The sequence below is a fragment of the Sander vitreus genome, chromosome 20 (genome assembly GCF_031162955.1).
Source record: "Sander vitreus isolate 19-12246 chromosome 20, sanVit1, whole genome shotgun sequence".
NCBI classification, from domain to species: domain Eukaryota; kingdom Metazoa; phylum Chordata; class Actinopteri; order Perciformes; family Percidae; genus Sander; species Sander vitreus.
Genome location: NC_135874.1, coordinates 13,533,739 through 13,550,267, shown reverse-complemented (window position 1 = coordinate 13,550,267; position 16,529 = coordinate 13,533,739). Strand labels below are relative to the sequence as shown.

At 39.4% G+C, this 16,529-nt stretch overlaps 1 protein-coding gene across 2 annotated transcripts in view; it reads right to left on the bottom strand.

Moving 5' to 3' along the window:
• stac (SH3 and cysteine rich domain) overlaps nt 1–11,995 on the bottom strand; it is a 32,388-nt gene extending 20,393 nt beyond the window's left edge. The window contains exons 1-4 of one of the 2 annotated variants that reach the window (XM_078276766.1): nt 11,917–11,988; nt 10,010–10,507; nt 8,762–8,794; nt 6,743–7,076 (exon numbers count right to left, since the gene is read on the bottom strand). In XM_078276766.1, the coding sequence (XP_078132892.1) occupies nt 6,743–7,076; nt 8,762–8,794; nt 10,010–10,123 (481 nt within the window). In that variant the 5' untranslated portion in view covers nt 10,124–10,507; nt 11,917–11,988. Of the gene's footprint in view, nt 1–6,742; nt 7,077–8,761; nt 8,795–10,009; nt 10,508–11,916 lie in introns of both variants that reach the window. The other variant, XM_078276767.1, reaches the window with a different exon arrangement.
• Nucleotides 11,996–16,529: the final 4,534 nt, after the last annotated feature.

The following is a 16,529-nucleotide window of genomic DNA, read 5'->3' as shown; positions in this document are numbered from 1 at the left end:
GGTAGTCACTAGATTGAACAGGCAAATAGTTCAAGATCACCTATTCAAAAGTTCAGGCTCCTAAACTTTTAAAAAATTGAAAAGATCTTGATAATACTGTCTAGACCTTGAAGCATCACAGACCATATTCTTGTTCAGGGCAGAAACAAAACAAAAAGTTCATAAAGCATTTCATACGCCCCAGCATGCAACCGAAGGGTCTGAGACTAAGTTCCCCTGGGGAGGAAGCTATCATCACTCACACAGGGAGTGACGTGGCCAGAGCCTAAACACCAAATATTAATAAATATTCAGCATTTAAATAATAATAATAATAATAATAATAATAATAATTGCTGAGTGAGCGGAATGGCTGACTTTGACTTAGAGAAGACACAATAAGAGCCAGCTGTTACTGGACTCTGGAAGGCAAATATATTATTTTCTTTTTAAGTGGAGCGTCTGTCAAATGATACAGCCTCACAAAAGATAAAAGAAGAGAGTGGTTCCTGAGAAGACAAATGTTCTCTAAACCATTATGTGTTACACATAGCATGACATAAACCCCCACTTTCAGTCATTCCATATTAACAAGAGAGGACTGTGTTACCAATTCCCAGTGCTGTTATTAGTTGTAGTCTGACAGCTATGCACCTCCAGCTCTTTATTGATAAATCAATGAGCACGTGCCCTGCTCTGGCCCATACTCTGCAATGCGTGTGTGCGAAAATATGGACATGCAAAGGATTCATCGATATACTTCAGTGGGCGTTGAGAGTGCAAGAAGAATATAAGTTTCATCACTGAATTGTCAACTTTATTCACGATTGTCAAGATGTGTATAGTTTTTTGTGCATTGTGAATGGGCATAGTGCCAAACAAATACTGTCAGCATTTCAGACCAGATTATCCTAAAAAATGCAGCATATTCAGTTTAATGAGCAGGGGTGAAGAGGATCCATGAGCAGAGGTAACACTGGATTGTAAACATGAAACCAAGTAGAACACCTGATCCTTGTACAAGACAGCAAACACAAGATACTGTGTACTTAAGGTACAAAGCCCCTCGTGTGTCATTTACTTAGCCAATAATGGGAAAAAATCTTCGTTTGCTCTTCACATTGCTTTAATGTGAACTGGTGTCACGGCTATCTGCAGCTGGGCAGCAGTGACAGGAACTCAGTAATGGGTGGAAAACTGGATCTGTATTCCCCATTTAAAGCTCTTGTGTTGCTTGGCTGAGCCTCACTGCCACAGAGCTGGCGGAGTTAGTTAACCTGAGATGGAATCCGGGAGAAATGTGATCCTGGCCTGAACCCCTCATCGGTCAGACACAGATTGCCACAACTATAACAGCGGGAGCCTAGGCAATGAGCACAACCCGCACCAATTTTTAGGTCACTCTAAATCAGGTCAACTGATGATGTTGTTTAACAACCACTTGGAGCTTAATTCTCCTTCAGGTCAGCAAACATTTTCTCTACGGCAAAACACCCTGACTCAAGTTCTTGTGTCCGTCTCTCTGAATGCACAGGGGCAGGAAGTGAATGAAGCCCTTGTCAAGGAGTTGTGATTGGCTTGTTTGAGCTGACTCACTCCAACATGGAGGAATAACGAGATGCCTCCATGCTAACTTGTTAAAGGTAGGAAGGGAACAAACCACTGTGTTTCAGCAGGCCGATACAAGAAAGTGACATTGTTGACATCCTTAAGTAATGGCATGGGGAAAGTGAGTGACAGTGCTGCTCTCTCTAGCATTTGCTCTTTCTTGGCTACTCGGCTTTTGAAACCTATTCGTCATTTACACAACACCAAAGAAAAGACTCCTGCCAGATTTTCCATACGTTCTTCATCTTGCCTCAAATTTTTTCCCACAGTCTTTCTCCCTTAATTTCCCACTCTTTCTCTCCACAGTATCTCTCTCACGCTGCACACTCTTCTTACAATAGCCACACATTACTGATCCATTAAGCCACTGTTCTTACTTCACGCCTCCTGATTTTCTGTGCAAATAACCTTCATCGAGACAATAATTCCTCCACCTCCTCTTCTTCTTAAGCCCCTTCAAAACACTGACCCGAGCAGCTTTCTTTGGTTTATTTGCAGACATTAACCAGTTTCTCCCACGGCCCTTTGATTATTTTTTACCACTGAAAAAAACATTTCCCCATCTGGAGAATTAAAATGCTGAATACATTGCTATAGGTGGAGTAAAAGTGTTATGAGATCGCTGAAATGAACTGTATAGAATACAAATGTAACATTAATTTAGGCTAAGAGTCTACAACCATGGTAGCATCTCTTTGAGATTGTACTGAGAGCTGCATGCTAACATTTTAACTATGACAACAAGCTGTTGTTTTGCAGGTATAATGTTCACAATCTAATCTTGCATGCTGCTAGCAGATCACTTTCTTTGAACTTTTTATGAACTGACTCTTTTCAGCTGACATTTTCCCCGCTGGCACCCATAGAGTTCGGTATTTTATAATGCATTTTAATAGTGCACTGACTGGTGTGAGGGATATTTTCAAGACATGGCAGACAATGTCAAGTGTCAACTGTAACACTAAAATGGATCAATGCGGTATCAGTAGAAGTGCAAGTTTATCACCACATGGCTGCTGTATCTTGTGTGTGACAGAAAGACAGAAAACACGACCGTCACCCACTAGTATACACCTCTTACACAGTAGGAGTCAAAGAGTGTGTGTGTGTGTGTGTGTGTGTGTGTGTGTGTGTGTGTGTGTGTGTGTGTGTGTGTGTGTGTGTGTGTGTGTGTGTGTGTGTGTGTGTGTGTCTGAGTCTGATATGTTTGTGCATAATATGTGTTAATGCAGGGAGATGTAGTGTAACCTCTGTTAGCATCACAACCATATCTGTCTACTACCCAACCTTACCTCAGACCCCCAGATTAACTTCTCTCTGGGGTCAACCAAACCTGTCATGTGTCACATCACAGATTAATGCAAGGTAATCAAGTGAGATTGCTCTCTCATTTGTGTTGAATATGAACTTGTTTTATGAATTAATCCAGAGATTTGGATGCCTTGATTTGAGGCATTTAAGGGATCTTGTAAGTAAATTACTCTATAACCCCTAAAAGTTGATACATGATATCAGTGATTACTGACTGACAGTGATATTTTGTAATAGCAGCCTAAATTGCTGCATTTTCCATCTGCATACAGTATGTACTTTTTTTTTTTTTTTTTGAAAAACAGAGTTACTTTACAAAGTATAATCTTAGCTCTTGTGGAATTTGTTACATAAGTTCATAACCTAAAATCACTATATATTTTTTTTCAAGCCTGCCCAGTAAATTATATTTCACCCATTGTGAATTTCACCAGCCACAAATAACCATCACATTCACTCATGTAGATGTTTATTTAATAAACCATTTGCTGCAAGGACATGTAATTACTATCTCAGCAACAGCCTGTACTCGATCAGAGCATTTTATGTACCAGTAAAACTAACTCACTGTGAGCCTAACAACACGGACATTTGCTTTTATGGACACAAGCTGCACACTGCACATAGTATTTAGCCTGTGTAATGGATAAGAAAAAAAGAAGGGTAAAAGCTAGAGTAACCTTGGAATCCATATAGGAACATGTGGTCAAAGGTGCACACTGAATACACTTCTTAGTTATACTCAGATTGAAGTTGGGTGGAATTTCTGCTTAACTCTATGATCTAAAAACAATAATAACTGTGTGGATGTCCCGCCCTGACAGGTGCAACAAAACTAACAGGAGAGTGAGGAAGATGTCCATCAAGCACAATCGCTCACACAGACCTGGGAAGAGACCTAATCAGGCAATGTAAGTGAAAACACGTGTGTGGTAAACTGTGTTTGTGTAGTAAATTTACCTTTCTTCTATCAGCCTGAAAGACTAACAAGTTTAAACTGGTTTTGACAAAAATGTCGTTTCATACTAAAAGGAGTCTCCTCTCATGTGTCTCTCATGACTAAGAAGAGTCAAACAGATAAAGTGTTGACTATTAAAATATATTTACAATCACTCCTGTGTATGACTGTTTTCTCTCTAAGTCATTATCACATAATCATTATTAGTATTTATTATTTACTATCCTTACTGTATGTTGGGAGTACAATTGTTCAACTGAACACAGTGTATGAGCTAGTCTCTTATGCACAAGGGGGTTTAAAACAAAAATTGAACACCTACAGAAAAATAGTAAAATGTTTATTGCTCTATTAAATATTGACTAATGTAGTACTGCTCTACCTTCATCTAGCACACCTAATGAGTGAGTCAGTGAGCACTAAAATATAATTCAGCCACTTCTATTATGGATGACATATTTAATTTGTACAGGCTTTTATATAATAAGGTGTATAGGTGTAATGTTTCTACTGTAGGCTGCTTTTCGCAATATTAGCATATTGGTATTAATCTACGTATTAGGGTGTGTAGGGTGTATCAAAAAGATATCGGGATTGAAAAACCTTTTGGCAGTGGCATTGGTTATGAGATGAGAGGTAAAATGAGAATATATTCCATTTAATAAATCATTTAAAGATCACAATATCCTTTCCAATTATATATTATTTTATATTGGTTTTAGGTGTTGTATCTCTATATTTTACTCGGGTTTGTATTTAGAGGATGAGACTGACAAATGCAAAAATCTGTACTTAAAACATTTGTTTTGAACCAACAGTGTGGTTTTGTGCACACAAAAATGTATAAATGTGTTTTTAGTTTGCTGTGCACTTATATTCTTTTAATTAAAAGTAGTTTCCACTTCACAGAACCTTATCCACCTTTATCAATGTTATAAAACACTTTTTATAAACAATTACTGCGCTATTTTAACTCCATAAACATGTAGCAATTTCTTATGAATTGCCATTAGGTCTCAATAATCACAGTATGTATCAGTTTGAGTTCCCTCCATCACAACTATAACCTGATCGTCAGATGGTTTGTTACACAGAACCATCTCAGAAGCCTTAATTGGATCCAAAAAATACCTGGCAAGGAATTGGATGAACCATTTGTCTATCACATGATCTGTCTATCGTTGTTTATAATGTGCAGTCACGGCTGTCACACACATCTAAGTACCATGAATCTAAGTACCCTATATAAAATTTTTGTGAACTGATTTATGACTATGATCTGATCCCCTGGCATTTTCTGTTTTTGTATGTTTTATATGTGTACCATGTTATTTGTCAGTAATTGAATAAAAAAAAGCTGCCAGTAGCTCCTCACATCGATAATAATAATAATAAAGAAATCTCACTGCTGTGCAAAGTAACCACAACTATGTGTCTCTCTCTCTCTCTCTCTCTCCCCCCCCCCCCCCCCCCCCCGTGTGCTGCCCTTTCACAGCACCATCTCATTATGCACACAAACACACACACACACACACACACACACACACACACACACACACACAGAAAACCACCCTCCACTCTTCGCTCTCTCTGCTGCTGACCACACTGTGTTCTCATTAAAGCAGGACAAGCGAAGAAGAAGGCTGCATCTTTTTCATGAGTGGACCAGAGGGCTCAGCACCTATCACAGGGCCAGGCAGGCCTGACATCATACTTTCATATTATCAACAGACCACCAGAGGCCCATTCAAGGCTTCGGCCACTGGCCGCACCTGACTGGCCACACCACATAAAACACACTTGAATAATGGTCGTAAACGATGTAGAAGTATGTTTTATGGTGGGATGAACTTTAGTTTTACTAGTTGTCATACATTCAAAGCCAGTATGTATTTTAGATGAGCAATACTAACACTGTTGATTTCAAAAGGATTATAGTGTCCTCCATCCTAATGTGAAATGACAGAAATCGGTGTTTCAAGTTTTATGCTTGTGGGGATGGAAAAGCCGTGATATCAGGGGCTTGTTAAGCAGATGGTACGGGCAGCCCTTATCATTATCTTGCTGCAGAGGCCCTGAGAGATAAAGACTTAGTGGTCCCTCAGTACTGATGATTAACACGGCGGGGAGCAGCCAGAGAAGCTGGAACATCTGGCGAGGGGAGAACAGGTAGAGGAGCTGGCATGGTTGTTGGCTATCTGACACCCCAGCAGACAGATGGAGACACCTGGCTCAGTGTGCAAAAAAAGGAGAATAGAGATATTTTGGTCAGCAGGTCAAGTTACATGCTCAGTGTTATGTGCCGGTCGCGTCAGATCGCCCCCAACCAAGAGCCAGGTTCTGTCCGAGGTTTCTTTCTGTTAAAAGGATGTTTTTCCTTGCCGCCGTTGCACCAAATGCACGCTCTTGGGGGAATTGTTGGGTTTAAAATTATTAATATCAAATTATAGAGTCTGGTCTAAACCTACTCTAACTGTAAAGTGTCCTGAGATAACGTCTGTTATGATTTTTACACTATAAATAGAATTGAATTGAATGTCTGAGAGTGTTTCGATACATATGGCTTGTGTGTTCATTCTTACTGGGTGAAAACATGGTATTTGAGATATAAAACAAAGGTTGGCGCTTTAGGGGACAATAACCTTTTACATCCTGCTGTGTCCATACCATATGTGCATATTATTGTATATTCATTACTCTCTAATTTTGATTCTGATGACAGAAAAGTTTGACTTATAAGTCTCATTATGAAAAGTAATTCTGAATGCTGTGATTGCAAAGTTCATTAGATGATGTGCATGATTTATTTTACCTTGCTATTTCCTATGATCCTGTCACTGTGCTTTGCTGATCACACTAATGAAGAGGGAGGCATTGTAACCATACCTACGATCATGTGGTTGCAGACGTCACAGAACGTGGGCTTCTTGAAGATGTGCTCCATGAAGCAGTGTCCTGCCGAGTCTACCTGCAGTGGGTTGCGTGTTTGGGAGCGCGATGTGGGAGGAGGAGCTGAAGGGATGGCTGGAGGGACCGGAGGGATGGGGAGGCTGGTGGTGTGCGGCGGGGCCATCCCAATGTTGCAAAGATGGCCAGTGCTGCTGCTCACGTCCGAGAGCAGCTCCATCTTATTGTCACTGCTGGTTCGGAAGAAGTTGTCTGCGCTCTTGCTGCGGATGCTCTTGGTCTTGAAGGACAAGGAGCGCTTGAGTCTCTGCAGCTGAAAACGAGAAATAAAAAAGTTGAAGAACAATGGAGCAAGGGAGAGAAAAATACAGAAAATAAATGAGGAAAGAGAAGACAGAGGAGAGAGAAGAATTCAGAGCAACTGAGTGAAGTAAATCCATTCCTGTAACAACCTAAATAATTTACAAACTTTAAGTCTCTAAAACCTTCAGGCAAATGTCTCAGTGCCCAATGGCTGATAAAATACCATTTCGAGGGGCAGCTTATCACTGCTCAGTGGAAAACCTTCAAGATTCCCTACCTGGAAGGTAATGTGATTTAAGAACACTATTTCTCACACTGTGCTGCCATTTCAGCCTGTATCAATCTCCTTAGGCCCCTCTTTTACAGTAATGCTATTCATAACACTCCACACGGACAACTCCTCATTTAACCTCTCAGTGTGTACTTCCTCCTCTGTGAAACTTAATAAACCCACTTAATTCTGGGCTCAAACACGCAATAAAGCTTCTTTAAGCTAATTTTAAGCTGATTTTATGGTTCTGGTTTCTGGCTGGTGTGTGGCTGTAGGTCTCTGATTGAAGAAATGGATTATGGTTCAAGTGATTGATGGGTAGGGAAAGACTCCTAATTATCCCTAATATCCTAGCACACAGTACAGGCTTGAATGTATAACTCTAAACAGGTAAACACCTGTGAGGATTTACTGTTTTGCTGCTGAGTGCAGAAAGGTTGATCTGTCATCTTCGATGTTCCAAATGAATATGCACACACAAACACAGTTTACATCAACCTGATTCTGAGCCGAGATACTCGTATGAAATCCCAGACTTAAAGTACAACACAATTTAGTGAATAAACACACATACACTGTTAGCTGTTGATATTGTTGCCACCTGAACAAATTGTTTAGAGAGCTTATCATTGCAGCTTTGGTATGGAGAAGATCAATCAATTCTACGGGTCACTCTGGAAATAATCAATTTGGACCCTTCACTACCATTACCACCCACACACAGGAATGCACAACAGACATGAACATAGAGCACAGAAATATTCTATTGTCTGCAACCTCTTTTAGTTTTTGACTTGCATGGCTTTTACACAACCTGGAAGGAAAAATGATGGTAAAACATAACAATAATGTTAACACAGTTAGCTCTAGATAACTAGATTTGTAGATACCGAGCAATTTTTCAGTTCAATCAGTTGTACTTATTTACAAAGGATGTGATGGTAAAGGCCACATCTCTCCTGTAAGGTGGTTTTATGTATCTAAAATAACGGTAATAAAGATCTCTTTAAATCAGCAAAGTGAGGGAATGTGTGCATGCATCAAGGAGCTCATGCTGTGTGTGATGGCACCAAATATATAAGAGCTGTGTTCTATCATAAAGCAAGGGGGGTTAATGGGGGCTGGACTGGATAATGCAAAAAAAAGAAGTCAAAAGCCACTAATGGCATGTATATATCAATCAAATCATTGTAAATGTACTGATGCAGCCGCTAAACAAAGAGTGCCCTCTAGAAATATGGGTGATGGTGGATGAAACCTTATGTGGCACTGACGTCACTAAGTGATGTATCTTAAAAAGCAGTAAAAGTTGTAACGCAAAACAACTTGTATCTTAATGGACATGCAGGTATGCTGTTATATGTTATGTTATAATGGACTCAAATCAGCAGTATGCTACAATTTACACAAGAGTGGAGGCTCACCTTGCGCTTGTGATGTTCAGGCCTCACAGTATTCTTAAAGGAGGAATAAAAACACAAACACAGCTTCACTTAATGGTAGAAAACTTGTTCAGCCTATTGTGGAACTCATTCTAATTGTACTGTCTGTAAGGATAATAACACATTTTCTTTAATCACTTTTTTGTTTTGTTGTTCTTCTACTACTACTAATGTGATTTATTGGAAGGGAGTGCGGTTGTTTGGCAGAGGCTTAATGTGAAATGTCAGCCAGGACTCTCTTGAAATACCCAGTGACCAGATGTGCCAAAGCAAAGCTTGCATGCACAAGCTTTAATAGACACAATACAAAGAGGAAGACCTCTGTATGGTTTCAGAAAAAGCTTGAACTGTTTCTCTCAAGTTAACAAACTGTCATTTAGTAAATATTAAAGAAAAAGTATGAGTCTCATCTGTCCGGTCCAGGCCATCCACTAGCATCATGACTAGTCCAATAAAAGTACTGCTAATTGTAGTAGTATAGACAACATGTGACCCACATAGATGGCAAAACGCCTGAGGCAGCTGTGGATCTCTATCACACAGCCTTCTTTCCTGCATCATCCACAAGTGGAAAATACAAACCCATATGGCACTTGTTTAATAATATACGCATAATATTAACACCATATTGCTTCTTTCTCCACAATTTGTAGGCTGATCAAGAGCTTTAAATACGATAGTCGTTCCATCATCATTGATTTAGGAAAAAATAATTAAAATGCCATAATGCCCAATCAGTTATAGGTTATAGACTCCTACCAAAAGTTTGGACTGATCTCATCTTTATCTAAAGATTGTTTCTTATATAGTACAATATCATGATGTTATTCTATTACACACTGAGGAGATCTGTTGTACTAAAATGAGTCTGTAGTCACTCTTCACGGCACTTTAAACGTGTTTTCTGTCCTATTTGTACAGCTGATGATCATTTTGAAGTCCCCCACTGTCATCGGTTAGTGGTATCCTCCTTAAATTTAATCAGTTTAGGTTTGTTGAAGCTGTTAAAAGGCAGTCAGTGAATCAGTGATTTAAAAAGTGACATAGTTTACATGCATGTTGTTCTTTTTGGGAGCTGGTCCATGTTGAGTCGATTTTATTGTCATGTTGATAGAAGTTAGTTTGCCCTGCTCTATTAATAAGAGTTAGACTGATGCACAGTGCGGATCCCACAGTATATCCGTCTATCCGGGGGATGGTAAATAATAAATAATAACACGACAGTCCTACCTTTGTTTCCTGCTGGCTGGCGTTCGCCGTCGGGGATTTAGGTGTCTCATCCTGGTCCCGTTCGTCCTCTTTGCCCCCACTTTCGTCCTGAATCATATTGGCCGGTGTGATCATCCTCCCTTTTTTCGGGATCTCCAAAAAAACTGTTGCTCTGTAGAGTTTGTTTTATACAAGCTGTTTAGCCTACATCGTTTCCATTTCTCTATAGTCACCGTGACCTGGAGTGGAAGTTATCCAGACCCACTGCTGCAGCTGCTGCGAAGAGGGAGATACGAATTTCATCCGCCGTCAGGAAAAGATCATAAAACGTCTTGAGGAGGCTGCTAGAGTGCTTTCCAAATCAAAAGTTGAAAGGCAGTCCGGTTCGGCTTGAAAGTGTCCTGTCCTTCTAAAGGAGGCTTTCACGATTATCGCGTCGTCGTGCGTAATGCTGCCAAGACATCTCCAAGTCCACGCTGTGCGCCGTGCGCCACTGCCAATACTCTGATGGGCGGGGAGCTGTGAGCGATCAAGGAAGGGAAGGATGAGGAATATGACAACGACTGTGTTCTCCCAAAATTCATAGGAAGACGCACTCAGAGAAAAACACCGAAGTGGTCAAATTGAATCACTGCTACGTAAAAAGATGTTTAACAGTGTCGCAACATTGTGTCATTCATGTTTCCAGGACTAATCCACTTATTTTATAGAATGTTCTGGAAGTTAGTTATCTTCCTTGTTTAGTCTAATTGACATGTACCTGAAACAAATGGTGCTTTGGACAGCAAAGGTCTCTCACTTCAATCAAGTAGGCTATGATTTGAAGACAATATAATTATATTTAAGAATAGAAAGAAGCTTTGTTTTGACCAAAATTATACTGAATTGTTAAAGGAATAATTCAACATGTTGGGAAATACTCTTGTCATGAATTAAAAGAGAATACTCAATTCTGATTGGCTGCAGGGTGTCCATTGATTCCTGCTATAAAATGGTCTGGATGAATACACGATTCTGATTGGCTGCAGGTTGTCCATTAATTCCTGTTATACCATGGTCTGGGTGAATACTCGATTCTGATTGGCTGCAGGGTGTTCATTAATTCCTGATTCCTGAAAACATGGTCACCTACGAAACTGCCGGTTCACTGTTCTAAATCAATGTGCTGGCTAGTACCAGCCTGCATCTAAAATCTGAATATCTTATTTACAACACTGAGTGTAGTCCTTTAGTGCCTCGTCCTCTGAACACCACAGGATGCCGACTGTTACACTCAAGCTGCAAGAAGTACACTGCCCATCTGAACTTATGAAACTTTGTTTCACAGCAATCATCTGGTATCCCATTTGCTTTTCAACTCACTACTTCAGGCTGCGTCCAACAATGTGGCCTATCATTTGTTCGTGAAAATCTTCTTGATATTAATTTGGGGATAATGACATGATCATATCTTAGTTTCGCCCTATTTACTGGAGTAGTGAACAGCGTTTCCTTTGAAGAAACGAATCGGCTTGTAAAAATGTTTAGATTTTGAGTGCAAAATGCATGAAAGTTAAATTAATGGTCTTACTTCTTCTTTTTTTTGGCAAGTGACCAATGTATAGGCGGGCTAATGCCTTTCAAGGTGTCCATAATCAGGAATTAATGGACTGGGGGAGGCAGCCGTCTGGCCTCCCAGTCGTCCATTAATTCCTGTTAATAAACACCTCGTCAGGCATTATCCTTTACTTAGATTAGTTTAGCATAAAGACCTGGGGAAACAGCTAGCTAGCAACTGGCTCTGTCAAACCCACCTTTTCTGAAAGAATACACTCAAGAAGCAACCAAGAAAACAATGACACTGTCATAGATTATGGATAAGCCATTCTTTAGGAAATAAACAACATTATAACACTGAAGCTTTTGCTGTGAAATATGAGGAGTCTCACCCGTTGTGCCCGCTGTAGTGATACATCACGCTGCCTCCCTTCAGGCTCCCCTGTGATGTGATGTCCTTGAAGTTATAACCTATAGCAGGACGAAGGAGGCAGGCGCCAGACTGCAGCCTTCGCATCCTGACAGGAATGCAAACACCACCACAGTCCCAAGGAGTGAGTCTACATATCCAGCTCAGTTTCTGCTAGAGATCGGAAGGGATTCCCTCCTAAAAAACCCAGCTTCATGCCCTGAAACGAGTCTCAAATCTGGTTTCATGTTAAGAATAATCACTTGAGCTTTTTGGTTTTGTGAGGCTAGTTATCATTTTGTCAGATTATACTTTACTTAAAAACTGTGAATGTGTTATTTTGACACTCCTCGGCCACTTGTGATAAACAAGCTCCCTACAATTTACAGCATCATCAAAAAGCATCATCTGAATGACGAGTATTCAGGGGGTGATGATGCATTTAGTGTTAAAGAGCCATACATCAGAGAAAGCACTGCAGAGTGAATGAAGTACAGAGATGCATGACTGCTAATAACTGTCTGGGTGATGACGTGTATATATATCTACAGTTTCATATGTGATGGAGTTTAAGCTACAGGTTGTTTACCCTGTGCTTTGTTAGTTTAGAATGTGCAGAATAAGGTGTTATTAATCCACAGTTGACAGGTTTGGGGTATAACTGCCAAAGAAGCTGCGAAAGCCTAATAAATCTATAAATTTAGATGTATTCTGAGAGAGATCAATGACTGAGGACAGTTGTACATACCTCCTGTCCTTGTACCCATTTAACTCATGAACTAGGCCTCGTCAACAGGATCACCTAAATTGGGAGAATTCTGGGAAACAAAAACATTTACACCAAAGTGACCCCAAAGACTGGGGTGGTGAATCTCTGACTTAGGAAATGATCTCCCTGATATCTATAGACAAGTGAAACGTGACTAAATCCATTGTTGCAATTTGACAATCCCATCTCAAGGTAATCTTACTCACTTTTTCTGAAGCTTTGTTGAAATTCACTTTTCACGGTCTTTATGAGCAAATGGAGTTTGTTTAGTTCTCATGAAGATTGACCTGTTGACATACGAGCTGTTCTGAGTTGGGAATCTTTAGTCCAACTACTGTTCAAGTCAAGAATGACAAGTTGACTTCACATGCTTGACGGAATAGTTTGACATTTTGGGGAAATACGCTTATTCGCGTTGTTGCCAAGAGTTGGATGAAAGGATCGATACTACTCTTGGTTAGCTTAGCTTAGCAAAAAAGGCTGGAAACAGGGTACCAGCTAGCCTGTCCAAACGTAACACAAGTCTCCTACCAGTCCCTCTAAAGCTCACCAGTGCTGGTGATCTAATTCTTTGCAAGAAAGCGAAAACGCGTATTTCCAAAAATGTCAAACGATTCCTTTAAATTAAATGGCAACATGGATGAGAAGTCCTAAAAGTAGATGAAATTTCTGAAGAATTTCTAAGAATTTCATATTAATCTCCATGACAACTGAAGAAGGATAAATTAAGATCTGAAACCCTCAAGCACTCTAAACTATCCCTCTTAAGCATATTCTTTTTGATGATCTCTTAACCGGTGGACTGAAATAAATTACTGAGATGATAGAATAAAATTAAGTACTTTTACTGAACAGTATCTTAAGTGTTACAAACGCATGCAGGCCCAGACATGCGGGCCCACAACCCAGACCTCCCCATGTCTCACAGGTTATGAGCAAATGCTAAACAGTTCAGTCCCTATTTATTCCTCTCTCAGTGTTGTTGTCCTTCCTCTGTGTCCTCATAATGTGTGGGGGATGCTTCATGCACCCCAGTCCAGTAGAAGTCTAGTTTCACTCCAAATGGGTTGACAGAATCCTCTGTCTTCCTCCTCTTCCCCTTTCCTGTGTTCCTGCTTATCTGCACCCTTAATCCATAAAGGCATAAACTAATTTTATGACTTCAGCTTAACTTTCTGTGCATCAGGGACATTTCCTTGAGCCACTTCCTCAATGATTATCACAGCTCTTTTGCAATGAGCACATACACACAGATAGGCACATGAGACACTTATACTATAACTCGAATAATATGACACTTTTAGTTAAAATACATGTCTAAAATAATAGAAATATCTCTTCACAACTGCAAACTCCATCCACTGATAAAGACTGTGGAGTTGACACCTCCAGAAAAAGCATGTAAGGGGACCTTTAGTTGGGTACTTTTTCTTTTCTACTAATTCCAAGGTCAAGAGTGAGCTGTCATGCTTACCTGTTGAAAATGTAGTCCAATTATTCCACCAGTTAGGGTCTGCCCTAAACATTTATCAGTGTAGTAAGGATGGTGTTAAGATGAAATCACAAATCAGTTGACACTTTCACACGATACCCCATTGCAAGGAGAGTGCACAAGACAATCCCCCGAGTTAGTCAGAGAGCCAGACAATCAGAACATGAGTCAATGTTGCATTTGTGCATGTACTGTACTGTATGTCCATGAGGTGTGTGGTTACTGTGAATCATGTCAGCAGAAAAAGCCAAATACATGACTAGTTGTGTCAGGAAGCCAGAGGAGAGAGCAAAGTGTTAAAGAGGGAATGAGAGACACAGAGAGAACATTATAATTTCCTCTCTCAGCTGCTGGACCATCGCAGTGGAAGGAGGGCATGAAAAGATGAGAGAAGAAGACGGAGCAATGGAGGAGGATAGGACAAAGGATTGGAGCGATAGGGGTTCATTATTCCCAATGAGAGGTTTCAGCGAGGCAATGTGAAGTTGTCCAATTTCATGGCTCACAGTCGTTTTTTTTATTTTTTAAAGGATTTTTTCTTTATTTCTTTCTTTCTTACAATTGTATTCCTATGTATAAACAACACATTATTAATAAAATATATAAAGACACCAGTGTGACCGCCTCCATTTGTTCTAATCTTGAGGTATTTCCTTTTGTTTACCTGAAACCAGTTGAGACAGCCTGTAAAAATATATATTTGAATTGTTTAGCAGATTATATCAGAAAGTGCATTCCATCCCACCAGACCGAGGAGAATTACGGTCAAACCTTCCAGACACAGTTTTCAGTTTTATTTTTATAACCTGCTCTGGTTATTTTTATGCATTGAATATGATGATTCATGTGTAAATACGTGCAGGTCTGTTTTAAAGTCTGATTGCCACAGAAATGTCACACCAAAAAGACTTTACTAAGACGTCTTCATCGATGGAATTGAGTGCAGACTGTGAAGAAGCGGTCTATTCTATCTATACATTTATTCATCCATATTTTTTTTTAGTTTTCATAGTTATGCAGAAGCTGAAATTGATTATCAACAATAATAACTATGATGTAGTGATGTACTAAACCATGACTTTGTAAGGATCACACTCACAAGGATTTACACATGCGTGGCAGTCTTGTTGATGGGGATGTGTATTTTAGGATGTGCTGAAATGTGTGTTTTTGTGTGCTTCACATGTTGTTTGCAGGCGGCTTCCACTGAGTTGTAAATGGTTGTTTGAGTACCTTGCTGCATATGTAATGACTTCACACGGAAATGTGTTGCATTGGTTAAAAAAACATGCAGCTTATCTCTGCCTTTGGAATATTAGAATGATCTCCAGCTGTTGCTGGTTGGATTTATAAAAAAACACATTCAGCCTATTCCATCTAACACCTAGCAAGATATTCATTTCCATTAAATATAACCCTTTGTTTTTACGGTAACAATTTGTATGCACGCTCTAAAAAATACATGAAAAATGATGGATTAAAAGGGTTTTTTGCTTGGATTGTTAAAAAAATGAATGAATGAATTAGTTTAATGTTTTAGCATGCTTACATTAGCTCATTAGTCATAAACACAGAGTTAAGGTTAATGGGAATATAGTTTTGAAAGTATTTGATCATAAACCACCACCAACCAAACAAAAAGACAGAAGGTCCCTTAAAACAAATGTGATTGTAAAATATTTATATTTCAATATTATATTTTATAATTATTATAATCATTATTATTAATTACTATTAGTGAAGCATTGTGTTTACCTTCCAATAAACAAATGCATTCGTTCCTCAGTAACGTCTCATTAACTTATTACCTAATGATTCATTAATACAGTAACTCCCAGTGTGTTTATCAGTAACTAATCATTAGTGTTGGAGTCGTTCCTCATTCGTTCCTCAGTAACTACCTACATTTTTGTGTACCTTATTGTAAAATGTTACCAATACTACTACATCATCCAAAACACAAAGAGCATGGCCTCAATGGTACTGCCCTGATTATGAAGCTTGAAGTTATATATGTTACACAATATTTTAGGAAAAACAAACACAAGGGATTAAAGTGGTCGTAAGTGAGGATGATTTGTTGTTAAATCATGATGGTTTCTGTTAATATGATCTGCACCTCCAAAGTTCAAGCCATAATATATTTCATAATTTCTGTGTGCTGATCTTATGCCTGTAAACAAATCACAACATGCGGGTTAGAAGATGTTACTTTTTCTTGTAAACACTACACAGTCATGCCATTTCTGCTCATTGTGTCTCATGAGGTTATGAAATCCTCTATCAAGCTTTGTCACACTTGCATGTGCCAAACTCCACATTTTGCCTCTTTCTG